Raw genomic sequence first — 27,011 nt, forward strand, 5'->3', positions numbered from 1 at the left:
GCCGCGGTGGCTCAGGGCTCCCGGCGCCGCTGTCCTCTCGCAGACATGCACATGATGGTCGCCAGGCCCGAGCAGTGGGTGAAGCCGATGGCCGTGGCCGGCGCGAACCAGTACACCTTCCACCTGGAAGCGACGGACAACCCCGGGGCGCTGATCAAAGACATCCGGGAGAACGGGATGAAGGTGAGGGGAGCGGAGGCTCGGTGCTGCGCTCCGCTTGTCCAGCCACCCCATTTCTGGCGATGAGAAGCCCATCGTTGCCGTTTCGAGCAGTTGGAGATTGGGGCTTGCAGCCCTAACGCGCCTGATGCGCAAGGTTCCAGCCCCCTGTTCTTACCACGCTTACACAGGCACGTCATTATTTTCCGAGGAGTTTGTGCCCAGCTCAAGCCAACCTTGCTGCCATCCTAAGGTGTGCTTGGGTTTGTTTTGCCTGTCCTGCAGGTTGGTTTGGCCATCAAGCCTGGCACAACAGTTGAACACTTGGCACCTTGGGCCAATCAGATAGACATGGCTTTGGTGATGACGGTAGAACCTGGATTTGGAGGGCAGAAGTTTATGGAGGACATGATGCCAAAGGTGAACTCAGTTTCTCTGCCCTTATTTATTGAACTAAAAGCTAATTGACAGTGCAGAGCATAGCAGTGACATGAATAAACCTTGTCTGGGTGGGTAAGAAGACAGGTAGATCTCAGCACTGACTTTTTTATACTGTTTCTCAGGTTCAGTGGCTGAGGACGCAGTTTCCCTCACTCGATATTGAAGTAGATGGAGGAGTTGGGCCCGACACCATCCACAAGTGCGCAGAGGTAAGAGGCTGATGCAGAGCAGCACTCTCAGTCCCTGTGCTAAGAAAATAAAGCTTCAGAGTAATTGTCTTTTGACCATTAGTTTTCAGATGGAGCAGTAAAAATATGAAAGTCTACTTGAGGCATAATCTGTCTTTTTCAGTGGTGGCTACTGAAGCCTCCCCTAAGCTAGAGTTGTTAATTTCTTGTATGTTTGGGTAAATAGGAATGATGATGACAGAATCACCTATTTAAGAAAAAGCTGTCTTTTCTTGTGGTTGTAGTTAAGAGGTGTGTTACCTGTGTCCCACAAACTGCGCTTGTTTGCCCACCAGACTAGATTGCACTACTTCCTTCCGTGTTTTACAGTGAGAAAACTCTGTAAGTGGTGGATCTGTTCCGTGTTACTGAGTGGGTGTTTATTGTCTTGCAGGCAGGTGCAAACATGATTGTATCTGGCAGTGCTATTATGAAGAGCGCAGATCCAAGATCTGTGATCAATCTTCTAAGGAATGTGTGCTCAGAAGCAGCTCAGAAGCGTTGTCTGGATCGATGAGACCTACCCAAGCAGTGTTCAAGAAGGCTCCATGCGTGCAGGAGAACGCTTGTTTCTTGTGCGTAAGGGAGGGCTAGATGAACATTAATTACGGAAACTCGTTGCTGCTGAACAGGAATCGTTCCTTCGCTGCAATGAAGCAAGCAGCAGTGAAGAACATTCTGGTTGTCTTTCAGGGTTGGAAATGCAATGGTTTGAACCTGTCTCTTGATTCTGTGGAGGCTAATTTTATGGCACAACGTATAATGCTGACTGGATTGAACTACACTTCAGTCAGTTTTTTGCTTGCTAGAAGAGTGTAGCATCACCACAAGCAATCTCTCTTGTGGAAGACTAATCAAACTGCCTTCTGCTGTCTGTATTTTGTCATTTGATCTGTGCATTCCTACAAAACGTTTCCACTATCTGCATTAAACACCCTTCCCTTGGTGTGGTAAGTCTTTAAGCTGTCAAAAAATGGTTTGGGGTGTAAGTCTGGGAAAAAAAAACGCAGTTTAAGAGGGCTAAAAAAAAAAAATCCCCCAGATGCTACAGCTGGTCCTGTGTTTTGTTTTTATTGCACAGAAGTACTTGACCTACACAGGTCAAGCATCAAAACAAGCCAGCGAATCATCTTTACTGGGTCACAGACTGGGAGATGAAGTCTTCCCATTCACCTTTCAAACAGCCAGTTAAGAGCTGTGGCTGAAACTCCTGGCAGTGACAGGATTCCACAGAAGAATGTTTCTTTAAAACGCTACCATAGTTAAAAAACTTCTCCTGACCCGAAGCTGCTTTGCTTTGTGCTTACGCCTGAGGAAACAATTAAGATAGTGACATGCAGGAATGTTATCTACTGAGGTGAGTTCAGCGTGTGCAAGACGTGCTGCATGGAGATGGCCCTGTAAAACCACTTAACGCTCCTTTCAGTTAGGAAGCCAAATAATTCTCATACCTTCAGCTGGCTTGTGCCTGGCCTGTTTGGGCATGGGAAAGGGGAAGTTACAACCCAGAGAGGAGCATCCAAGCAGGCTGGTTTTAGATAGACCCGCCTCCCATGGCTCTAATTAGTGTTGCTGACTCCTTTAATATTTCATGGTATTCTGCATGGTGTATTTCCTCCTTCCCTTAAGTTGTAATTACAGAAGGTTTGCAAACAAGTCTGCTGCCCCAGGCTCAACAGTGGCAGCCAGTCTGTTTCCACAAAGCCCAAGTCAGAGCTGTTGCCCTTGTAGCGAAGCTGAGCAGTGCTAGAACTGCTGCACCCTCTTCTTCAAAGCCCGGGCCCTCCTGGGTGGCTGCAGCACAGCATGGGTCACTGCCTGTGTTAAGTACAAAGAGCTAGAGCTAGTTCAAACAATCTCAACAAGTATCCAAAATGGCTAAAGTACTACTTTTTTTCCCCTGTGTGGTTAAGTGTGGTTTAGGTGAACAAATGTCTTTGCTTCCTGTTTCTACTTGCCAACCCCATCTGAGAACTAGGAAAAGAAAATGGAGTCATCTAGACCTGCTGCACCGAAGACGTCTTTCAGAGGAGGTTTGCCAAAAGAAAGCTTGGCTAGGAAAGGTAACAGTCAGCTGTGTTAAAGCAGCTTATTTGTACTTTTGGGAAGAACCAGTGTAGAGTCTGATACAGCGCGCACAGAGAAACAGTCGTGGCTCTAGTGGCTAAAATGCAGACCAGGCAGCCACAAACGAGTTACTGAAATGTCACCTTAGGATTTGGAAGCGTGGCTTTTCATGCTATTGAAAGCACTGGGAAAACAGCAGTAAGATCCCTGCCTTTTTTTTTTTTTTCCTCCTCAATTATTTTGCAGGCAGGATGGATATCCCAAAGTCATGCTGGTTAATTGTAATGCATTGTTCTGAGGATGGAAACGTACGATATTTTTCTTTCACAGGTTTTAGTCACTTGGTCATTGTTTTAAATCTGGTAGTTTGCACTTCCACTGACTCTTGGATTAGGAATGTTGTGGGAAAGAATAACTACATACACAGTAGAATTACTCAAGTGCTTCTTTCTGCCTGAATCCCACCCAGGTGGGTTTATGCAGCTGGCTACTACTGCAGCAGCTTTTTCTGCATCTAAGTTTACATCTCTGATGGAGCATCCATGGGAGTAAGAGTAGTGATACTTGTTCTTCCAGTGGTGAAGTTATTCAAGCATCCTGTCTTTAAATGTTAGCAGGAGTACTCTGTTAGGCTCTATTCAGGCCTGTCCTCCTGGAAGCGCCACAGCCCCCAGACTGGAACCTGACACAGACAGGAAAACTGTAAGAGCCGCTTGCATGGCATCCGCGGGGCCAAATAACTCCCCGGGCCGTTAGATGTTGCAATACTCTGATAAAGCAAAGTGTCAGCAACGAGGGAGAGCACAGTCTGGTGATAAGAGTCATGTGGTCTAGAGTGGTCCCAGGGTGATCTGACAGAGCACGGGCTCTGTCTGCTCTGGGAAACAGGATAAAAGAACCTTATACAGCTGAGTAAGGCCAGGCTTGGACATGTCCACATGGTGGTACGCACATCCCCAAGCAAGATAAAAAGCTGCAGTAGGCACACACAGCTTCATTTTAATAGGGCTTAGAAGTTTGTATTTGTACTTATATTCCATTAAGGTCTTGGATGCAGAGATGAAACGTCTAGAGCCCTCTTAGCAGCAGGGAGCAGAACATAAGTGGCTTTAAAAAAAAAAACACAAAAAAAACCACACACACACAAAAAAAATAAACAAACTCAACTGATAATGGTAAACAAAGCACAAGGGAACTGGGGTGGGCCTTGCTGCATTTTAAGCTGGTATTTCCCAGCCTTGTGGGAGCAGCGCTTACAGCTATTTTCATAGCTTTACAGCCAATAGACAAACAGGCGAAATTTAGGTATGTGTTGCTTTTTTGTTTTTATTTTTTTTCCTGTTGTTTAGAATGTTGAATAAAAAAAGCAAACAAGCAGGGTTTTCTTACACATTTTATGGCTCCAAGTGTGACCTGGGCACTGAGCTCTCGGTTGGTCGCACCAGCAGCAGGTTCCTCACGACGCTGGCAGTCATGCAAACCCTGCCCTGCCTGGCAGTGGGTGTCCAGCTCTGTTGGGAGAGCGGCCGCAGGCAGTGCGAGCACTCGTGCCGATTCCAGCTGCATGCAGCACAGGACAGGAGGAGGAAAGGAGAGGGCTGGGCCCGTGACCAAGTTGGGTTAAGCAAATTTTCTAACCTTGTCCCAGTAGTGAAATGGGGCTACTGAAAAATTGGGTGGCTCGCTGGCTGGAGCAAAGCTGCACAGTAGAGCCAGAGCGGGCAGGGCACAGTGCCAGGGCTGCTGCAAGAAAGTGGCAAGTGCTTCGAGGTGCAGGAGCAGTCCAGGGCTTCCCAAAAAGTGTCTCATTTGACACACACTCACAGCAGTTCCCATCTCTCCCTCCCCCCCACCACGCCACCAGAGGAAGGGACTGCTGGAGGTAGTGGTAGGCAACCTTAGAAAAGCAAATGCAGCCTGTTCTTGGTTGCCCCCTTCCCACTCCCATTTGCCCGTCTGTGTGTGCTGCTCACCAAGGGCAGAAGCCCTCACGCTGTGAGCACTCTGGGAGCAGCAGCGCTGTGGTGGAGGCTTGGGGAAGAAGAAATGCTCTGGCACAGCTCTCTGGCTGTGCAGGCACTCAACTCAGACATCTGACCGCATCAATAGACATAAAGTTTCTCCAGGGATTTTTTTTTTTTCATTCTTCTGGCTGCTCAGCCTTTCTTTGGTCATCTTGTTTTATTGCTACCTTGTGAGGCATGAGGTGGTTCCCACGATGGCCAGCAAGAACAGGTGAAGAGGGGACAGAGGAAATGTGCTTACCCTTGCTCACGTCGGTAGTGGCTTGTGCAGCCCTTGCAGCTGGCAAGGCAACAAGCTGCTGCTTGTTGGGGCACACTGGAGACCAACCCAAACGCAGCCCAGTGGTTCCACAGCTGGGAACTGAACAGCAGTGCAGGAACAGCTTTACAGGCCACCAGGCTGAGCGAACTTGGTCCTTTTGCAAAGGGTTTCTTGGTTTTGGGGTTTTTTACCTAATTTTAACACCCTTCACATCCCCCCAGTCTAGAAAAAAACCCCACCAATTCTCCTCTTGCACCTTCCTGTAAAATGCTTGATGATATTTCCATTTCCTGATGGCACCTTGAGGACCTATAAGGCAGCAAGCCAGCTGGTTTATGTGCTCTGTCCCTTCCCCTAAACTGCAGAAACTCCCAACGCTGCCCCAAGCAATTAGACAGAGCAGGAAGCCCTGACCTTAGAGCAAAGCTGGGCGAGAGCTGGTCAGATCAGGCTTCTTAATGAATGGATACGGGTATGGAAAAGACCTACAAAGCATGTGAGACACGTAACTTTCAAGAACCTTTCCCCAGCAGCAGACGCACATGCAGGACAAGGGAGGCAGAAAAATTCCACCTCTCTACTGAGACACCGAGGAGGGACCAAAGCCTCGCAGCCTCAGGGCAACAGCGAAGCTCAGTGCCACTGCAACGTGTTTGCGAAGCCATTCTCGGGGCAAGCAGGTCTCTGTGGCGAGAGGAAGCGCTACTGCTATTTCTCTGCTTCTCAAAGGCCATCAAATTCAGACTATATACAACATATATAGAAATAACTTTTAATTAAAAAAAAACCCCAACCTTGCATCAAAGATTATTGTATCAGACATTGAGGCAAGATTCAAGTTTAAGACAAACCAGTGTTAAAAAAGTGTTTAGAAAAATAATCAGAATGTGCAATAAACTACAATGTAGCAATAGGTTATAGTGTTGAAACTTTACCAAACTGTTTTCAGATGCCCAGTGTGTATTTCCTGTAATTTTGACCCCTCCAAAAATTAATCTGGCACTAAAACTGGGTCATCTGTCCAGTGCCATTCCAGATATTACACATGGAAGAAAATTTTGCACGAAACCAGAAACTCTTATTAAATTGCCTTCAACTGCCCTACACAGAAAAACTTCCTGTTGATGGATTCACTATTTAATCTTTGTTAATACCTCTTGAGATTGCAGATACATTCCAAACTATGCTCTTCAGATGCAAGCTGAAATAGCTTGCTTTTGTTTCCTCACTGTGAACTTGCCGGGAAATTAAAAATCTATCCGGAATCACAATGGAAAGCTTTGGGGCCTTTTTCTTTATTGGTCTTCTAGACATCAATCATCTTTTCAACTAGTTACCAAATGTTGGCATACTTATGAGACTCTTACAAGGCACTGTAAAGAAACTAGAACAAGACTTTGTCTTTTAACATATTAAAGCAAAATATTATGAGCCTCATTAGCTACTGAAGGATTAAAGAAGATGACCCAAAACACAACATTCAAAGAACTGCGTCACTGATTTGGCTCGACTCCTCTTTCCTTCCGTTTCTCTATACCCACACGACTGAAGCAGAAACCCTACTTTCTGAGTAGCAGATATATTGGCTATTGAAATGCAGTGGTCTATTTCTATCTTAATGCTCGAGGTATGTCTATATGAAACATGCCCTGGCACTACTGAGAGCTGAGTACAAGATTTTAAGCTAGATGCAAGGCTTCCAGAAAGCCCACAGTGAAACTGCTGGTTCTCACCTACCCTCATCCTAGGTGTGGCTTACGCACATGCATTTAGAGAGGCAGATTTTTGCCTCATGCCACGGTCATGCCACGCAGGAAAATAATCTGAGGCTATCACTTCTCCCTGCTTTTTTTTTTTCAAGTAGTTTTTCTGTGTTCAGTTGAAGTTGTTGGTTAAGGTAGAGAGCATATCCTGCCGCACCAGAATCCACTAGAACCAGAAATGCATTTGAAAACAAACAGAACAGAAAAAGGATGATTTTTAACAAATGTGGCAATCTGACAACAGAAAGTGAATGGTGCCAGCAATTTATGTGCGCCCACTCCCAACACTGGGAGTATTAGACTTCCAGCTTGAAAGAATTACTTTCTCTTGGGGTTCAGGAAGAAGAAAGTGTTGTCTTTGGGATTTATCCTGCCTGTTACAAAGCAAGAAAGAAAATATATTATATGCAGCTAACGTACAGGTTCTGAATTGTGCTGTCATATGCTGTGTGAACAAGAGAGATTTTACCTTACACTTTTCTCCAACTTAATTGGCTTTCTTAATGAACCACATTATTCCCTGTCACCTTTGTTTTCTTGGATTGTTGACTCCCGGGCAAATGTTTTCGCAGTGTTCTGACTCTTCGGTAGATTGTTTTCGTGGTGGATGGCTGCTGTCTGGCAAACCAATGGGCACACAGGAAGTACAGAGAGAGTCGCTGGGGAAAGCTGCACTTGACATTTGAGTCTGATTCGTTATTTGATCTTGGCACAGTAAAGCTTCTACCTCTTCATCTTTTAGTGGAAAAACTCGAAGTTCCCACAGCCCAGACTGAAAGGAATCAGAAGGGTAGGAATGAGGGTGGAAAAGAGAAAAGAGGGGAGAAAGGGATTTCAGTTGAGTCTGAACTGATAAGCTGCGTGCAGAACACTCTGCTATCAAGTAACAAATGAGGGTCTTTCTTTACAATGTTTGCAGGGCTCTTCAGATAAAGAACAAGGCACTGCTAGGCACCAGCTGTCAGTGCAAGCTGGCTTCACACCGTTTTGAACTAGCAAGAGAGCTACAACTGAACAGGCACAGTACTGGGAGGGGTTCGCTCATTGCACGGTGCCATCAGGACACCTGACCCCACAAGGATCAGGCCTGTCTGGACGCCTGGCCAACAGCCCTGAAAAAAGATCTAGCGCCCCTGAACCCAGACTTGCCGTACTTGCCACAAAAACGCGCCGTGTGCACTGAGCAATGGAATTTTCACCTGTTGACAAATCCTTGGCTTAATTCATAAAGCAGAGCAATCTAGTTCCAAACAGGAGCACTATGCTCAGTCCACATAAACCAGGGCGGCAACCTGAGATTGTGGTCAGTAAGACGGGAGGGTATGTTCAGTCAGAGACAGTGGTCACTGAAGACCTGACCTATTGGAAGCACCCACCTTCGCTTCCTGGCTCTCCCTGCAGAGCTGTGCAAACCCCGAACAAGCAGAGCCGTGAGCTTCCGAACTCAAGTCAGGCACAGGTTCGGCAGCGCAGTGCAGCAAGGCGCAGGAGCTGCCGTGGTGGTCCTTCTGCACTGAATCTTGGCTGTGTCGTCCGTCGGCATTTTTGCTGTAAGATCTAGTGTGGGATGAGAGACGAGATTCTAAAGAGCTACCTCCCAGTCTTTCACATCACCAGAACAGTTCAGATTTTCTTCTTAAAGCGTTCAGTCTCTCCATATGTGCTACCTACATTCTACTTATTTAAATCAAAAGAGCAGATGAAAACAAAACACACGTGGGTTCTCGACAACCTCCTTGTCACAAGCCAAAGCCAAGCGTGCCATGTGGGGAGCTAACCTCATCAACCAGGGCTGTAACAGGCACACTCTGCCTGCGGAACAGCCAGCAGCTCGTCCCACTCCTGCACGCTGCTCCACACGCTGACCAGGCTCACCAGAACGGTAATTTTGGACAACAGTGAGCCACGGGCTGTTCCTGCTCCGGAGAATGTGGCATCATTCGCAGGAGCCTGTGCCATCAGCAGACTGTGCCAATATAAATTGAGAAGAAATGGCAGGTCCTTGGGCTCCCCCTTCCCACATCTGCCCTCCACTCATCTCCCAAGCAGTCGAAATCACTGAGTAAGATTAAAAATTTTGACCTCACCTTTACTGCAAATTTGAACTAGCTACTGGCATGCATACTAAATTCCAGGTGCAAGTCTGACCTTGCTCACATCAATGGCAGTTTTACTTCTGAATTCAAACAGCACTAAGATTTCGCCAAGGAAGTTACTGAGTTTCTGAATAAAGGGTACACACAGAACTTGTATGTTTTCAGTACACTTTCTATTTTCTTTTTCATGTTCAAAATTGCTTAAAATAAAATTCCTTGATACAGTTTACATCTAATTTTATCCTGCATTAAAAAAGTGCTATTTTTGTGTATTTACTCATAGCGTCACGGTTCACTTTCAGCCAAGAGTAGACAAAAGTGTATGATAAATAGCAGCAAAAAGTTATTCCAGCATTTTATAGGATGCTTTTTGTCCTGGCAGATTCTGAAGCGGTTACGAGAATTTTTTTTTTTCCCAGGGCCAAACTGCAGATACAGCTTTATGACATTCGCTCTTGTACACACTGTTTTTTGCAAGACTTTTAGAGGTTATGTGTAACTCTCATGAGATTTGCACCAGACAGCAAGGCTGTGAGAATTAACCTTTTTCACACAATGACTTTTTTAAGCGTAAGGACCCTGGCACAGCCCAAGACCCTTCAGTAAGGGGTCTCAGAACACCATGGACATTCACCTGAGGCAGGTGAGTGAGGAAGGGCTCATGTTACACTTGGTGTCTGAAGTCTTAATAACTGGGAGTGGCACAAACTCCGTACGGGAGTAAGATTTTGTTCACTAATACCAGGTCACTAACACACCAAATTCAAGTATGTGTGCTTCAGAACTGCCTCCCATTTCCAGCCACAAAACCACACACATGTGGCACTGTCCCTGAGGAGTTAATTAACCGTGAGTGCCCTCATTTTCACTTCTTTGTGACAGCATTTCTGAATCTGCTGCACCGACTCCCAACACCAGTGGTTCGACAGGACCGCTCTTATCAAGGTCAGTACACCTGCCTGCTATTCCTCCTGGGCCAGCGGCTCTGCTCCCACAGCGACCACCTTGCGCGCTCTCTTTCTTCATACTTGGTGTGACGTAAGGAAAAAACTTCATCTGACAGATCTTCTGTCTGCAACAGAACACAAAGATAGCTCCTGCCGTAATTCTGAATGTCACTAGAAGCAAAGGTGGCAAATATGTAAAGGTCTGTTCACCAAACAAGAGGAGCCAACGCAATGGATCCTTGCAGTATAACGGCACATCAGAACCCACGCGTCCAGCTTATGCTCTCGCTAGAGCTCCAGTATATGCTGTCACTTCCACTTTCTTTACATGTCTGTGGTTGAGCTGAATGGATACAGAAATTACACACTCCCCATGCAACTAACACATTTTTCTCTACGGTGAGAGGCAGAAAATCAAGAGGACAAGCATTCATTTGCAAATCAAGTCAGTATGAAAAGTACATAATAAAGACAAGCAAAAATGCTAGGAGTTTCCACAGACTGCTTTGGGAGGAGGCTGGGAGGCAGCAGGATTTGCCAGGTGCTCTTCAGGCATGGAGAAACAGGCCTGAGATCACCAAGAACGTCGATAGCTCCAAACTGAGAGGAACTCAGCAAACCTGAGATGCTGCATTAAAAAGCAGAAAATCGTTTCTGCTTTGAAGAGACTATTTCTTAGCAAATGACTTGCATGACCTGAGTACAGCTAAAAATCACCCTTTTGTGACTACTTTAACTGCTTGTAGGCAACCTGGTTAAGATAAAACTCCTGAGAGGTAGCTATCGCATCTGATCTTCACTTGGAAAAAGCCATCTTTATTTCTCTGTTGGCAGCACACCAGGAAGTTTGCTCCTCAGACACAGCTGGGCGACAAGCACTTTGCTGCTCTTCCCTCTCGCTCCCCAGATGAGTGGGGAGAGCTCTTGGCCGGACCCCTCTAGCACAGCTCAAAGTTATTTCAAAGTGCTCCAAATCATTCAGCCTCTTCCAAGTTCACGCAGAAAGCTACGGTGAGAGAGTGTGAGTGCTGCAACCATGGATTTTACGCCAGCCACTCCCAACTCAAAAGCAGAGAAATTCTAGGAAAGATCAGTTCCTGGACCCAGTAGCTGTGAAGCTGCACTGCCAGATCAGTCCTGGCTAAGAATTACACCAATAAGCGAGATGACATGGAAGATAAATCTTTTTCTATAAAGCAAAATGCTCAGTGGCATGATACGAGTACCACTGTTGACTGATAACAATACAGAACCAAGTGCAGAGCCCTCACTGTGGTGCCAGACAGCACCACGTCGGCTGGGCGTACCCCACTCCGGACAGCTAACGGCGCGGAGGCTCCCTGCAGAAGCCATTCTTTGCATCGGGCCTTGCAGCACCCAGGTAGTTCATGACCATTCTGGGGACAAAGGCGAAGTATCACAGTACGTTTATGCTGCTGTAAACTATCTGGTAGTGGCACCTCAGCTTTCCAGAGAGCGTATTTCCAACCAAGGCAGCTGGTCATGAACCACAGCACCATGGTGAAATTTCATGGGGTCAGTGAAAAGGATCCCAAAGGCTTCAGCATGATCTAAATCAGCCATGGGACCTGCTTGCTAAAACTGTTCCTCCTCAGCCGAGCACTCAACAGGAACCTTTTGACAAAAGAGGTGGACTTTGTTTGCCCATCTCATGACTGCTTTCTGAAGACTCCTCATTGCTTTTATTTATTTATGTTAAACACAAACCACTTTGTTTCCTTTCATGCAAGTCAACTTAATGGGTTTCCTCCTCTCTCTGGAATTCACCAGCTCTCTCACTTGGCATCGGGATGGGGCTGCAGCTCAGTTCAGGTTCTGTCTTTCCAAGGTCAGTGATGTATAGCGTGAAAGTGAGAATTTTATGAACTACAAAAGTGCTATTCCCTCAGGGAAAATTCGTGATTTTTCTGTGTTCTCAGATTTCCTTTGAAGTGGAAACAAAAGATAATTTTGAAAGAAAAACTTAAGACTTTGAAAATACTTTTCTTAGCAAATTGCCAAAACTTTTCATGCTGGGAAGAAACTTCATTTTTAACAAGCTTCCTTTCAAAAATTAAAGTCCACATTCCTCTCCAAGTGAAAAGTTTCGAAAAATACAGAAATAAGCCTTACTGTTCCTTTTCTATAGGCGGTGATAGCAGATTTAACTACTTATTTATGTAAAATGAGTTCTACCATATTCCACTGAAGACTAACAAGTAATACATTTTCTTGTTTAAAAATTCTTCTTTGTTCTCTGGGTAAAATCACATTACATCACAGTAAAAGGTCTCTAGTTGGTTCAGAACATCCTCCGCCGCTCACCAGCTTTGTAACACTTATCCTCCACCAACTTTGGGTTAATTTACAACTGGAGAAATTTGCTATTTCCCCCCCACTAAGGTTAGTTTGAAAAAGGACAAAGGAACTGTCATTCCTCAGTGGATGGATCTGGTAGTGGCGTTGGGAGAAAAGACTATTAGGAAGGCCTGTTTGTGAGGCATGTCTAATGATTTCACTCAAAGAAAAAGCCTTAGAGCAAACTAAGGTTTGGATTCCCCTCTCCATCACATCTAGTTAAGCTACAAGACGCTGTGCATTAATGTTGACTAGCACCAGGGATATTTCTGAGAGGTTCTCAAAACAACGAAGTCTGTATTTCAGTCTTTGGCCTCATGGGAAACACTGAGTCATAAGCCATGAAAACACTTATGCAAAACTAATTACACACAGAATTATTCCAAAGTCATTACTAAAATAACTACAAAATAAATTTGAACATCACTTTACAACCCTGTCTTGCCAGAAACTTTAACCTGGACAAAACAAGTTAAAATCAAAATAAAACAGGAAAACCCGTGCCACACCCTCCCATGCCTTAAAGCAATAACAGGCTGCAAATTCATACACACAAACCAGGAAACTCAAATGCTCTATTTCCAAAACCGAAGTATTTTTAGAGCAAGTAGTAGAGCAGACATAGATAGTAGATTAAATTTTGCATTGGCCAACTCTTAGGGTTGTCCTTGTAAGGCGAAATTTCTAGAAATAAAAATTAGGCACCCAGGAAAGGTAAGCTTTTTGTATTCCAAAGAAGTCACAGTGAATAGGCCTGATTTCCAGCAAGTGGCTCCTGCAGAATGTGACAAATTTGAGGCCTCACATTTTTTTTGCAACTTGAAGAAAATTTGAGTGCAGTCTATTGCATGAATACAGGCTGTTGCATTGAAAGCCTTTAAATGAAATAAAAAAGGTGGGGGGAAGCCCAAAAGATAGCAAGTGGAAGAAAACCCTAACTGCTGCTTGCTACAATGACAACTCCAGAAGTTTTAAATTTAGCCATGCAGAAGATAGGGCAGAAAAGAAACTACTACAGAGCACCACTACAGGCTGCTATGCAGTAGAAAGCAAAGAAGAGGCTCACTTTATAGAAAAGCAGAACATACATTTTGCCCTCTCTTGTCCTTCACGAATGATCTAGTGAGGCTTGTCTTCATTTCAGCACAAGGCACAATTTCAAGAGTGTCAGAATATGGATGCAGAAAATGCAAAACGGTAACGCTGCTGTTTTGCCATGTCTTTCTTCAAACTTACTTGGTAACAAATCTAACTCAGCTTAAAACCTAAAGCAAGGGAGTGGAAGAATTATGATCCGAGAACCACCTTGTCTCAGCACTTTGAAAAACATCCAAACCAATTAACATGATCCCGAAAGAAAGACTGGAAATTGGCAAAGGATAATTTAGACAAACAAGTTCTTTAGCATTTGTCTCTTGTCTGACATCTCCCTTCTCTGATTCGCCCCAGCAGCTGACACACAATACAGAAGCAGTGGACCACAGCAGGAGGCAAAGCTGCTTTATTGTTAACACAAGTTATTTCCTGGCCAAAGGATGAATCACACAGGATCAAGTAGTCCTGCCAAATACAAATGTAGCAGGAGGGCTACTAAGCAAGCGATTAGCCTGTAAGCTTCACAGGGAGACACCTTGAAGCCCCTTCAGCAAAATACTCTAAAACTATGTGAGACAAGTCATCTGTGTGGGATGGGAAATCTAAACAAGAAATCCACTGAGTTCTCCAAGCAAGTCCCTTGAAGCTCTGCAGGAAAATCATCATTGAAATAATTTTTACTTTTTTCCCCCCACAGATACCAGGATGAAGAGAGAGAAATGAACAGTTATGTTCTCAAGGGACAGGGCGCCCTTGCTGCCTTATTAGCGATTCTCCAAACGGTTTAATTGAATATCCTGCAGGAGAGTTCTCCTGTGTATGTAATTTGACCTTCTCACTACAAAAGAAGATCAGGCATGTTTCCTGCTAGAGGAGACAGTACCAAACCAAATGGCGGTGGTGGAGGTGATATAAGTCTGACCACCAGATTTCACAAGAATTTCCCAAGTACATGTGAAAGGCAGGGAGAGAGTAAGTTTTTCTCTTCCTTTTGACCCAAGAGGATGGTGCCAAATAAGTGCAACTACACGAGGTAGGGAGCTAAGACCATGAGGCTCACCATGAAGCTGGCAGCTACAGACCTAGCAGAATTCTGAGCAAGCTAGTGCCTTTTTGGACAGTGTATTTCCTACCCCATGAAAGTGGTGTAATGATTTCATTTGCTTACTGTGTTTAGCATAAGCTTCTGTACTGCTATCCAAACACAATCTCTTTCTGCCACAAAGGGCACCTAAACCCCAGTTGTAGAGATTCTCTGAAAAAGGAGCTCAGGAGCAGATCTTGTGGATGAAGGTACGAGTAAGTCCTGCAGTTACAAGAGTTGATAGTGGCCTACAGCAAAGATGGGAGCGAGATTAGAAATATCCAAAGGACAGCAAACCTGGCAGGTGTCTGGAAAAGGAGCCACAAAAAGATTGGAAGGACAGAAAACCAACCTAGACTAGGCCTGCTTGTACGTTCACACTGCGGTCAGGAAATGCCTCAGACCCCTGATTACAGGAGAAAGGGAACCCCAGGTACAAAGCCCACAGACATTCCCTGGAAGAAAAAGGTAGATTCATCTCTGGAGGAAGCAACACTAGCACACGATGTACAAACTTAGCTCAAGAGGCAAGGAGGAAATGCTGAAGGTTTCGTTGTTCCTGACAAAGCAGAAAGAAGTAAAGTGTGCTCGGAACAGGAGGGCTGCCAGAAAACGAACACCGCAAAGAAAATCGAGGAAACCTGCTGGGCCCACAGGCAAAACGCCCAATTACCTCCTGAAGAGCAACAGGCCACCAGAACTGGCCATCAAAGAAGTGGCAGAGAGAGAAGGCCAGGCCTTACAGCACAGGGAACCCTGGAGAGAGAGTTGCGCTGGGAGCCCCAGCAGCCCTCGGGAGAAGAGGAAGCAGAGCCTGGACCACAGGGAGCCTTTGGGAGTGTCCACTGAGCCCACAGCAAGGGACAGAAGAACCAAATGAACAAGTGAAAAACAATTATTAATGGAGATACTCACGTTTCTGTCATCCACCATAGGGTCGAGTAAGTTGGGATGAGACACATTTTCACCTTCTGATACTTAATACTTTATTTTTGAAATTTGAAACTTAGCAGGATTTGCAGGAAGTCAGTGACTTTGCAAAGTATATACTGATTATCCCAGTTATATATTATATCTAGTTTAATTAAAATCTAGTGGTGTAATTAAATACGGCCTACCTCTTCTTCATCTGTATCGGTTTTTTCTAAAGGTTGAAATTCAACAACTCTCCAGCTAGAAATGAGACAAGAAAAGTCACATTAATTTACTTAAATGCTGTTTCAGTATTTCAGCAGTAGAGATAACTCCTCTTTTTCTACATTATATTGTTAGTTCCTTCTTCTTCAACACTTCTTGTGCTTCAAAATTTCTTTCAAATGAAATTATTTCAAATTTAAGGTGCTGAAAACAGATAGCCAAGATTTGTATTATCCTTTCCCAACCTAACATCTAACGTTTCCTTTTCCAACACAGTCTTTAAGCCATCCAATAGTGTCTTAATAATATTTTTAGCTTTACAGACAATATAAAAGCAAATCCAAATTAGAGTTTTAAAATATGAACAACTGCATTTAGAGATTTCACGCAATTTACTACTAAGCCACTGAATTACAGCACAGGAGATCAATTACCCTGTTTTAGCAATCTGAAGATATTATTTTTCTAAATAAATAAATACATTTTACAAAAACCTCTAGAATTATGGATTATAGATTTACACTGTATGGAAAAAAAAAACTTGTTCTACTATATCAGAATGGATAGATTTTAAAAGTACATGCTAAACCCTGCTGAATTCTGCTTAATTCACCAAAAATAGTTATTTTCTTATGAACTGTAACAGATAAAAAAGGCAGTGATGTCCAACCAAGCACTCAGAGCATGTCAGCCTCATGGCACATTTAAGGCCCCGAACACAGTCACTACAATTAAGATAATATAAACCCACTCCTATATTTAGCCAGGCTGCACATCTGCCACCTCCTTGTGTGCATCAGACTTCTGCCATCAGCTGTCCAGGCTTCCCACCACTCCAGTCACACAAACTGAAGTGCACAGAAGAAAACCCAATGGAACGCATGAAAACATCATCTCGATATAAAATTATCTAACTACATGCTAGTGACGTTCTTAGTTAACATTCTCATGTTCACTTTTGTATCTTCTTTGCAACTAAGCAGGTTGTGAACCAACCTTGGGGTAAGGATTTCTTTGTACTGTAGTTTCTCCAGCTTCGATGGTGCCACCAACGACATGGGAATAACAATGTTGTCTATATCATAGGAGCTCTCACTTCTCAACCTCCTCCTGGAATTATGCTGTATAATACAATCCACACAAGAGGACATTCATCAGCATAAATCATAGGAACTACTTTAGCTGAGAAACATTAGAACTGCATAAGGAGAAAGCTTCTAACTTGAACCCATTTCCCAGTGGCTTAATGACGTCTGACTTCCCGTCCACACTCCCAGGTGGAATCTCAACACATCTTAAAACTATCTCATCTCTGATATTTACTTCTTGCTGGCATAACTCTTACCGAAATCAGTGGGAGTTTCCCTCCTTGACTTCAGTTACAATTAATTCTGAATACTTAGGAGAACTCTGAAGTTAATGCTACCAGTGAAGATAATGCTAATGCTAGCAGTGAAGAACAGCCTGCACGCAAAGTGGTTTTCTTAAAGACATGCAAAAGACAGAAACTGAATTTCTTTGCCGTGATCACAGTAGGATTCCTGGTAATGTTCTCTGCTCACCAGTGCAAAGAACCTACATGGGCCAAAAACTGAAGTTCCTCAATTACAGGAGAAAGCTTAGTTTTAAATCATGATATACTCTGTATGACAATATCTTAATTTTTTAGCCGAACATTAATGGAAGCACTCTATTCTAAAATGCTCATTTAGGTGTTCTTTGACAATGGTCAGCTCAAGCAAGAGAATAAAAGAGGAGTGTGCATTGTCAAAACTGTGGAGGGGACGCAGATTTAAACTCGGCTCTCCAGGAGTCATCACCAGACTGAAACATGATGACTTAGAGAGGACCAGTACACCATTAGGCTTAGTGGAACTGTGGGACTCAAATCTGAATATTATTATGAAATTCTCAATGCATTCCAATAAACAAAGTGTGTTTATGCAGGGATTTCACCAAACCAGAGCTCTGCTGCTCCTCCGAAAATTTATACACCAGAGACTTTGCCTGTAGTTCTGTGCAAAAAATTTTAAATAGCGGAGCTGAGAGTTAAAAAATTCTGTGACTATATTTGCACCGTGCAGCCATTTTATGTAGCTGCACCAAGACAAAAGAGTCCTAAGATCCCTTGTGTAAAATTGGGAACATAAAACACAATATATTTAATGAAATTTGGAGGAAAAAAAAAGAAGGCCCAATGCCAATAAACTAAACTTACACTCCAGTTCTGTGATCTGCAAAATTCTTTTACAAGCAGTATCTGTTTTAGGAACACCACATACTCGATCTGGAATAAATTACTTAATGTAACCCACTGGAAAAGTGCTCTGTACTGTAATTTAACACTAACTTAGATATCTAAGGCACGCGCTTTAAAACTGTAAGTTCGCACAACTCACTGTTGGTACTTTAGTTAAGCCAGGGATACATTTTTGGTTTACCTGTGATGAATTGCTGTGAGTGGGCCTAGACATCGCATTGACATTGGTCACGGCAGCAAAACTGCTATGGGGTTCCGGTTCTCCATGTTGAAAGGAGAATGTCTCAAACCTAGTGTTACGTTCGCCTGTCACAAAAAAATAATAACAAAAAAATAATGCCTACTACTGTTGTCTATTGGACTAGAGATATTTTTCCATACAGTAATAGTAAAGCCATTTGTAGAAGCCCACAGCTAACCACTTCCAATTTACCAAATACTATAAAAAGCCGTTTGAATAAACACTTGCTACTCATCCTGTCATTGTTGCCCCACAAACCTTATCCCTCTCCTGCTACAAAGGATTTCTTCTCATGGAACCAGCTTCATGGGGGCAAATCCTACTTATAAGGAGCAGCCACAGACTTCCCGCAGAGCAAATGCAAGCAGACTTAGAGGAACACTCCCCAGTGTTCCCTAAGGGTGCTTCCCTTGCTGGGGCGCATCTCACTGATGCACTAGTTCGCTGAGCCCTCGCTGACCGTTTCTTCCTTGATAAATGATAAACCAAAACTGGCAGCAAGTGTAACAAACAAAATTAGTTTCTAGATCTCCACTTGCAGTTTCTTCTAGTAGTGGTCCACTGCTCCAGACGAATGGCAATTCTTGTTTACTCATATTCTGTCCCAGTGTAAGCAGCATTTAGGGGGATTCAGAATCACAGAATTGTTGAGGCTGGAAAAGACCTCTGAGTTCATCAAGTCCAGCCTGTGACTCAGCAGCATCAAAACGGCCAGACCACAGCACTAAGTGCCACATCCAGCCTCTCCTTAAACACCTCCAGGGACGGTGACTCCACCACTTCCCTGGGCAGTGCATCCCAGTGCCTGAGCACCCTCTGCGTGAGGAAGTGTTTCCTGAGATCCAACCTAAACCTGCCCTGATGCAGTTTCAGGCCGTGCCCTCTCGTCCTGTCACTGGATGTCTGGGAGAAGAGCCTGACCCTCACCTGACTACACCCTCCCTTCAAGCAGTTGTAGAGAGTGATAAGGTCCCCCCTGAGTCTCCTCTTCTCCAGGCTAGACACCCCCAGCTCCCTCAGTTTCTCCTCACAGGACTATGAAGATGTAACCACCTGTATTCTCCTCTCCTTCTACCTCAATTTCCAGTAAGAAAAAAGAGCTCAGATTTAATATACCAACTAACAAAAAGAATCAGTGTATTTCAGTAAACTGATCCTAAAAGACTAGACTATTGCACATGCTGGGTCAAGGACATGAACTCTCATCTCCCAGACAGCTCTGTAACTCCCTGGCACACAGCTTTTATTTTTGGCCTTGTTCATCAGGCTGACCTTCCCCATGGATAATTTCTCCTAGACAAAGCCCAAATTAGGAATAAATATGTAGTACTACACCCACAGCACTAATAAGCTAGAACCGCTGCTGCTACTCACAAATACACCACATGGCAGTTTTCTGGCAATGGGTAACTATGATCCTTGTGGTAAAAGACTGTGTCTTTTGTTCCATTAACTCAAAAGAACTCAACACTATTGGCAGAAGACTAGCTGTACCATCAAAAGGTTTGGAGCCAGAAGTTTTCTCTTACTAGTGCTCCCAAGTAACTCCAGTTGTTGATGTCAGCGTGCGTGTCGGCGCACTTAGGGAAACGACGCGGCTGCAAGAAATGCTGTGTCAGCACCTGCCTTTTGGGGAGCAGTGACGGGCGAGGGGAGCCTTTTGGGCAGCAGTGACGGGCGAGAGGAGCGGGCGAGTGGGAAAAGGGATGACGGGACGTGAGGGGGACAGGGCAATGCACCCCCTGCCCAGACGGGCACAGAGCGTAAGAGAAGGCTGTCCAGCACATGGGGAGGACTGCGATGCACGTAGGCAAAGGTGAAAAGAAAAAAAACCCTCTTCAAAATCCAATAATGTTTTCAGTGTGTCCAGAACCATCTTTTACCCCTCTCCCGTAACTCTCTAATCTCTTTTTGGTTTGGGGTTGTTGTGGTTTGTGGTGCTTTGCACTTTTTAAAAAAGCTAGATTAAAATTTTTGGATAAATCATCTCTGCAGTAATTCCTATATCTCACCTTCACTGCAAGTTTATACCAGCAGTTTTACCTGGATACGCATCAAAAGTGTACTTTTCCACAACGTTACCTGATCATTTATATCTTTTAATTCTGTCTTATGGGAAATTTTAAACTAATATAGTTTGTCCTCTTACTCGGCAATTTATTTTCTTCAAATGTCTTGCGAGGAATTTTGCCAAAAGTTCTCCAAAAGTTCACGTAAATGAATCTGTAACAGAATCTGTTAGGTTTTACCTTCTAATAGCCTGGAGAGGTAAGATGCTATTTATCTTTAAAATGGTACACTGAATTCTTTGTCCGTAACATCACATTATTCTACAGAACTTTCAGAGCACTTTCTATTAATTTATCAAGTGCCGATGCAGAGATTCAAGGGCTTAAAATATAAACACAACAAGGGTGAAAACATTAATTATAAGCACTGGCTACCCACAAGTCCTCTTAACAGTCTGGGAGGAAACCAGAATCACAAATGACAGTACACAACAAATGAAACATAGCTGACCAAAGATGCCAAGAATAGTAAATGTCTGGTTGGGCACATGACTTGACAGCAAACTCTGAAATTCAGCCTGCTGCACTGATTACTATAAAAAAAAACAACGCTTCGTATAAAAAAATGACACCCAGTATTAGAAAAATACTCTTGGACTGCTGAGCAGTTTCCTTTGAAGAGTATTCCAAAAATAAAATACAGAAGCTTGTCTCCGTTTGTAACATATACTCAACAAGAAAGAGAAGGATTACTGTGCTTTAGAATAGCAAATTATTTTCATGGTGTCATAAGTCAGTTTCTTCACTCCTATGAAGTTTCCTAACAGTATCCTTTTTGGAGACAAAATTAATTCTCAAAGCCCAATAATAATAAATCCATTTGTACAGTACATATTTTAAAAGAAATAGTGTCATCTTAAGCAATGCCATTTTTCTCTTACCTACTGCTGTCTCACTTAGATGTCTTTTCTTTCTTCCTTCTGACAGCTGGTCAGATGTTCCTGACTCTGACTGAGATTTGGAATTAGATAAACAGCCACTGCCCCATTGTTTGACTGAAACATTATGTTGATTACAGTCTACAACAGAAAAAGCATGTATCAACTTGAAAACTTACTTTCCATTGGTGCAATTTACAAGCAATCTCAACTGCTGAACTATTTGTAATAGAAAAAAAAAACCACCCAGGGTTCTGATAGGAATTCAAATAGTAAACAATAGTGCGGTCAGGCACCTGTATCTGGAGAAAACCCACGGTTCAAACTCATCCCACTGGTGTTAGTGCCCTCCTACGGCTCGGATGGGATTGTTTCAGTGCAACTAAGGAGAACCTGACACTGTGGTCTGGGAAGAGATTCCACTTCCACTTAAAGTCTTAGCCAATAACCGTCTCTGATAACCTGCTTTGTGCTCAGTTTATAAATTGACTCTCTGCAGGGCAGGAAGTACTAGCAAATGAATGAAAAACGATCTTGTAAATAGTAAAAAATTTTGCTTTACATACCGTTGTCTGGAGATACTTTAAACTCCGCTCCCAAAGATGAGGTATCAACAGGTTCTCCCTTGATGTCATCCTTCCTTAATAATGTTTCAAAGTATATGTGAAGAGGAATATCTAACAAAAAAGAATAATAATCCAAATGGAGTGGCGTCTGTATCAGAAAGATGGCAACCTATGAGCCAATGAATTACATACCATCACTAAAGCTCTAGGGATCAATTTACAACACTATGTGATATAATCCATGAGCAATACTGCTGCCTTGAGTCCTTCAACTCACAAAGAACAGCAGGGCTCAGTAACTCCTGCAAGGACCGACCACTTGTATGAATGTCTTCACATGGGCAAGGTGAAGGCAGTATAGGAAAATATGTCCTCAAACTGGTGAGATCAAAGGAAAACTCGATGACAACATCCCAGAAACGCCCAGCCAGAAATTCCTAGGAAGTGATTTTTGCATGAGTGTTAAAGAAAATTTGAGGCAAGGTAATTTGCAGCAAGATAGATATGGTCCAAGTACTACCTTCCACTACAGGCAAAGACCTGTAGTCTTTCCTAGCAGTTATCTACGCAGTGCATGAGAATCTCCAGTAACTGCCTGGAGGTAAGAACTCCAGGTACCTGTCTTTTTATTAATGGGAAGGAAGATTTTTGCCACGGTAAAAACCAATCCATTTTTAGCTGTGAAGCTTCAGTGCCATATGTGCTGAGCAAGGCAGCGTGCTTAAGCAGTCCCAAGCTCCCCAGCACTAAGAGCTGCTAAGGGCTGACAACACAACTGAGATCCAGGTAGGACTCAAACCGAAGGAATGCTCCTGAAGAAAAACCAGAGCAGGCACTCACAATTAAGATTTTTTTTGGTGTTCAAAGTAAGAGAGAGCAGGGTTGTAGTACTCCAGAAGAAACTCTGTCTGTACCTGCAATTACACCAGAATTATTCTTCACAAAATCAAGCTCTGGAGGGTGTGAAGTTGAGAGTAGGGCTGGAGTCCTCCCCTCTTGCCTAATTCCTGCACAAAATCCAGCATGGGGAAAAGCATGCGGTGCCCTTTTCCTCTAAACTGAAAAGGCTTTGGTCCATCCTTTTGGGTACAAGTAATTATGCTTTTTATATTGTTACTGCTGGAAGCCTAGAGGTAATTTCAAGGTACATTCCTTCTTTCTCTCTCTGGCAAAGGCTACAGCAGGGCAATGTAATTCATTTCCTGAGGGAGCTCTAACCCAGAGTTTAGTCTGCAAAACATCTCAAGTGGTAAGGAATTTCCCTGCTCTTGTACAGCAGGAAGGCTTGAGAAAAATAGGTCTCTATCTGAAACGTCTTTCCAGAAATAAAATTACAAGAAAGAAGAGAAATTAAGTAGAAGGAAATAATGTCGATGTGAGAAGCAGGCTTGACAACTATTATGTTCAGAATGAGAAGAGGACCAAGGGCAGGCCCAAAGGGTGGGCATTAAACTACTTTTATTTGCATATGACCTCAGCCTTGTGTGCCTTCAGAACTTGTCAGGAAGAAAAACTTTCAACATATTTTGGTAACCAGAAAGAACAATTCATCTCAGTTTGACAGGGATCTAACTAGGTATTTTGTCACAAGACCCCAAGGTTTTTGCTGTGTTTCCTATTCCACCTCTGAGCAAAACATAAAGAAGGTCTGAATGGTTTATTAGTCACAACGTTTAAGTAAAGAAATAAACAAAACATTTCTCCTGCAGTTTCTGTTTGTTTTTTCTTTTTTGCAAAACAACCTGGATATCTCAGACATTTTCTCTGCTGCAGCAGAGGAGATTCTGCATCTTAATCAAAAGAGAAGGAGTGTTTGTTCCAGTTTATCCATAGGCTAGATGCAGAAATACCAGAACTCTAAATTTCTTAAGATACAAACTACAATGTTCCAGTTTTCGGGGTGCAAGTTTAAAGAGGTGCTTTTATGTTCAAAGGATGCTGCAACCACTGACATACTTTGGTGATCTGAAGGCAAGACTTAGAACTGTAAGGACAACTATGCTTCCAAAAGTGAGGATACTAGTGAGACAGTGCCACTACGCTCTATTTACTAGGTTGTCTGCAAATTACAATTCTCCTCTGAAAGCAATAAACAAGAGAGTAAGTACTCTGAAAGTAAAAAAACAAGGTACAAGGGAGAACAACATCTGAATCTTCAACTTGAATCCCTCTTTACACATTGAAAAATCAAACTTCCAGAGTTTAAACATGGAACAAATACCAATAATATTTTTTGTAACGCACAGAGGAAATTAAAACAACTCCCTTTTCTTTTACTCTGCTGACAAACTTTTTTTTTTTTTCCCCCCCCAGAAAGAGTAATAAAAGATGTGGGCACACCACAAGCACTATTTTAAGAGAAGTTATCCCTCTGGAAGGGCTAAGTAGGGAAGCCGTAAAGAATACACGAAAATTAATCAAGCTACCTGACCATGTATGCACTTACACACAGTAATTCTTTCATATGAAAGAAAAACAGGCGAGTGGTCTTCATGAGGAGGTAGAGACAAGGAACACATTCAGAGCATGAATCTAGCCTCCCTCTAAAAACAAGGACTGCATCGGAGCAGGAGATAGAATCATAGAATAGAATCACAGAATGTGTTGGGTTGGAAGGGACCTCTAAAGGTCATCTAGTCCATCCCCCTGCAGTAGGCAGGGACAGCTTAACTAGACCAGCCAGAATGTTTAGGAATTTTTTCCTGTCTCATCTATTATTAGCAAGGCTAAGGCTCCTTGAAAAGAGAATAAATATTCGTCAGAAGATGTTCTTGGTATTGGAACAAAGCTAAATTACATTTTTCTTCATCCTGGCAAAGTGACCAACAGTAGCCACAATTCAATCCAAAGCCTTTCAGTTTTTCTCATGATGATTCATCTTTTTTCAAAAAAAAGAAAATGTCAATATTCTTGTTAAACTTTCAGGTCTCCTGTAAGAGTAAAGTAAGAATAGATGCAAGGGACATAGCCTTACATGAGTATCCTTGAACAGATTTATAATGCCCCTGGCTCTTGTTCAGCTGGGGTCACAGGGTAAGTGATGGAGAATGTGTGTAAAGAAGAAAGGTTTAAGAGGTGTTCTCTCCACAACAGAGACCTACTGACTGGGATGCTTGCTGTTGCACTCTTGGTGCATTCTGCTTCCCCTGTCTGTTCCTCAAAATAATCTCCCCTTTACCCGAAACATGGGATTTAAACCCTCATAGACTTGCAAAAATTGAGACCTTCTCAGGATTCCATGTCTACACTTGGGTCTTCTCTACTGGCCAATGACAAGTTCTCCAAACCTAAGACTTACTTTAATCCCTGACTTTCTAATACCAGGCTGCGGCATTTACGTTGTCATTCTGGAAAGACAGTGGGTTTGATTAAAGACTCAAATAGTTCCATAGAAGTCCCAGCCTCACGTGCAAGATTTTTTTGTGGCAGAGAAGCCCCCCAGAACAGCAGAATTCCTGTACTGGTCAGCAACTACTTGGAAAGAGTTTTTTCCTAAAACAAAAAATTCCAGTAATATGAATCTCTTCTGCTGATAACAGCTTTTAATATGCTATTTTGAAGCTCCAAGTGCTGTCAGGTTGCACCTGCACTAGTTTCAGGGCTGAGTCACAAACATCATCATCTGTATTACTGTTCAAAAAGATTAAAGAATCAGACGACATAAACCATAAACTTCAAAGATCATCAGAAAAGCTGACACCAATCAGAAAACCTAAATTTAGCTTTAGCTTTCTGGACCAAGTCCAAAGGGCCTGAACTCAAAGTTGCCTAGAAAACAACAGACCCGAGGTATGGCTGTGTGCTGGCAAAAGCACCAATCAAAAGACTAACAGTGACTCAGTCACACCATGAAACGCGCTAAAAACACCTTTTGCCTCAGGTCTTTCTTGGTTATAATCACATCACCGGTATGGGAAACCTAGGAGGTCTGTTTTTAAAGTATCAGAATGAAGTTAAGTTCTTCGGTTTTCATTAAGTCTAAAGTCTTATATTTCGCCTGTGTGAGGTTTTCTGTAAGAGAAGCTCTAAAAGTCACTCAAAAATTAGGTCATAAACTGTACAACTCTCACAAGCACAAAGACCCTCTGTTACAGTCATGGCATTACTTACCTGAAGGGAATGATAAGACTGGATGGAAGGAAGAGTCCAGCTCTCGCACATAATCTAGTATTTTAGATTCTGTGTTGTATTCACTACTGCTCAAAGTGGAGGCTGGCACCACGTATGGTAACTGAGTTTTATATGGAAAGAAGGCATCTCTAGATGGTGAAGTCTGCAAGGATACACAGAAACAGAAGTCAATTTCTCTGTTACTCACCTCCTTGAAATTAGACCTGAAGGAAAAATAATGTCAGGGAGTGATAGACTTTAACGTGGGAACGGGGAAAAATATTCCTACAAACTTCAGCTGGACTTACCTCCACTTACCATGGACTCTAGTGCACAACACAAGGAATATAAAAACCCCCTTCAGTTAGGGCCAGGAAACAGCTGTCAAAGTTTCCAGAGAAAACATAACTGTTTCCAGTCATTATTTTGATATATCCCAAGACAAACAAACATCCCTTAAAATTCCATTCCAGCACAATAGGCACAATACAGATGCATAAACAAAACTAACATAAGACTCAATACAGGGGTCTCCTCCATTGATCCCCTTGGTAAGATTCTTAGCACTGACATCTCTAGACAGTTGGAGCTCATGCATTTTAATGCAAGACATGATATTAAACATTTTGAGAACACCATGTACTTATACAAAGCAAGAGGGCAAAGTCCTCACCTTGTTATAACTTAAGTATCAGATAAGCAACACAAAAGGAGACTCACAGCAATAAATATGGAGAGGAATGTATTCAGGATTTATTAATTGGTACTAAGCGGAATTACTAGAAAGAGGAGAGCTGCAAAGAGACTAATTTAGCTGTTTATTTACAAGGCTGGACTGCACAGGACTGGTAGATTCGAGGTAGCAGGACACTAAGGCAAAAAGGCAGGGTGAAAATGGGCAGGAATAAGCAGCAGAGTGCTTCAATATACTGAGCTCTGAAAGAGAGAAGGGAAGAATTCGATGTGCTACTACAGGGCAGCAGTCAAGAGCAGCCTGTGCTTCAGAACAGACTGCAAAAGCACTGCAGGAAGTAGTGTTGCTCACTCTACTTTCAGCCTCAGTGGATACTAGCAGCAGTAACCCCAAAGGTACGGACAATTTTAAAGGCCTCCGTAGGTGTTTGATGCTTTGCCAAAAGCTGCAGATGCTACACATGGAAGGGAGGGAAGGGGGCACTGGGGTACTTCAAGGGTCTCAGCCTAACACTGTGCAAACAGCCACATTTA

At 43.2% G+C, this 27,011-nt stretch overlaps 2 protein-coding genes across 2 annotated transcripts in view; one reads left to right on the forward strand and one right to left on the reverse strand.

The window, feature by feature from the left end:
• Window positions 1-27: 27 nt before the first annotated feature.
• On the forward strand, window positions 28-1,764 carry RPE (ribulose-5-phosphate-3-epimerase). The gene is made up of 4 exons (XM_009864360.1): window positions 28-183; window positions 445-579; window positions 723-809; window positions 1,222-1,764. The coding sequence occupies exons 1-4, from the start codon at window positions 46-48 to the stop codon at window positions 1,342-1,344; spliced, it is 483 nt and encodes a 160-aa protein (XP_009862662.1). The 5' UTR covers window positions 28-45; the 3' UTR covers window positions 1,345-1,764.
• Window positions 1,765-7,267: 5,503 nt separating this feature from the next.
• Window positions 7,268-27,011, reverse strand: part of KANSL1L (KAT8 regulatory NSL complex subunit 1-like) — a 57,797-nt gene continuing 38,053 nt past the window's right edge. The window contains exons 6-14 of the mRNA XM_009864370.1: window positions 25,785-25,947; window positions 21,675-21,785; window positions 21,112-21,249; window positions 18,102-18,226; window positions 16,657-16,781; window positions 15,642-15,696; window positions 9,999-10,111; window positions 8,320-8,500; window positions 7,268-7,715 (exon numbers count right to left, since the gene is read on the reverse strand). Of these exons, the coding sequence (XP_009862672.1) occupies window positions 7,467-7,715; window positions 8,320-8,500; window positions 9,999-10,111; window positions 15,642-15,696; window positions 16,657-16,781; window positions 18,102-18,226; window positions 21,112-21,249; window positions 21,675-21,785; window positions 25,785-25,947 (1,260 nt within the window). The 3' untranslated portion in view covers window positions 7,268-7,466. The remainder of the gene's footprint in view (window positions 7,716-8,319; window positions 8,501-9,998; window positions 10,112-15,641; window positions 15,697-16,656; window positions 16,782-18,101; window positions 18,227-21,111; window positions 21,250-21,674; window positions 21,786-25,784; window positions 25,948-27,011) is intronic.

Source organism: Apaloderma vittatum, unplaced genomic scaffold, assembly GCF_000703405.1.
Source record: "Apaloderma vittatum isolate BGI_N311 unplaced genomic scaffold, ASM70340v1 scaffold44660, whole genome shotgun sequence".
NCBI classification, from domain to species: domain Eukaryota; kingdom Metazoa; phylum Chordata; class Aves; order Trogoniformes; family Trogonidae; genus Apaloderma; species Apaloderma vittatum.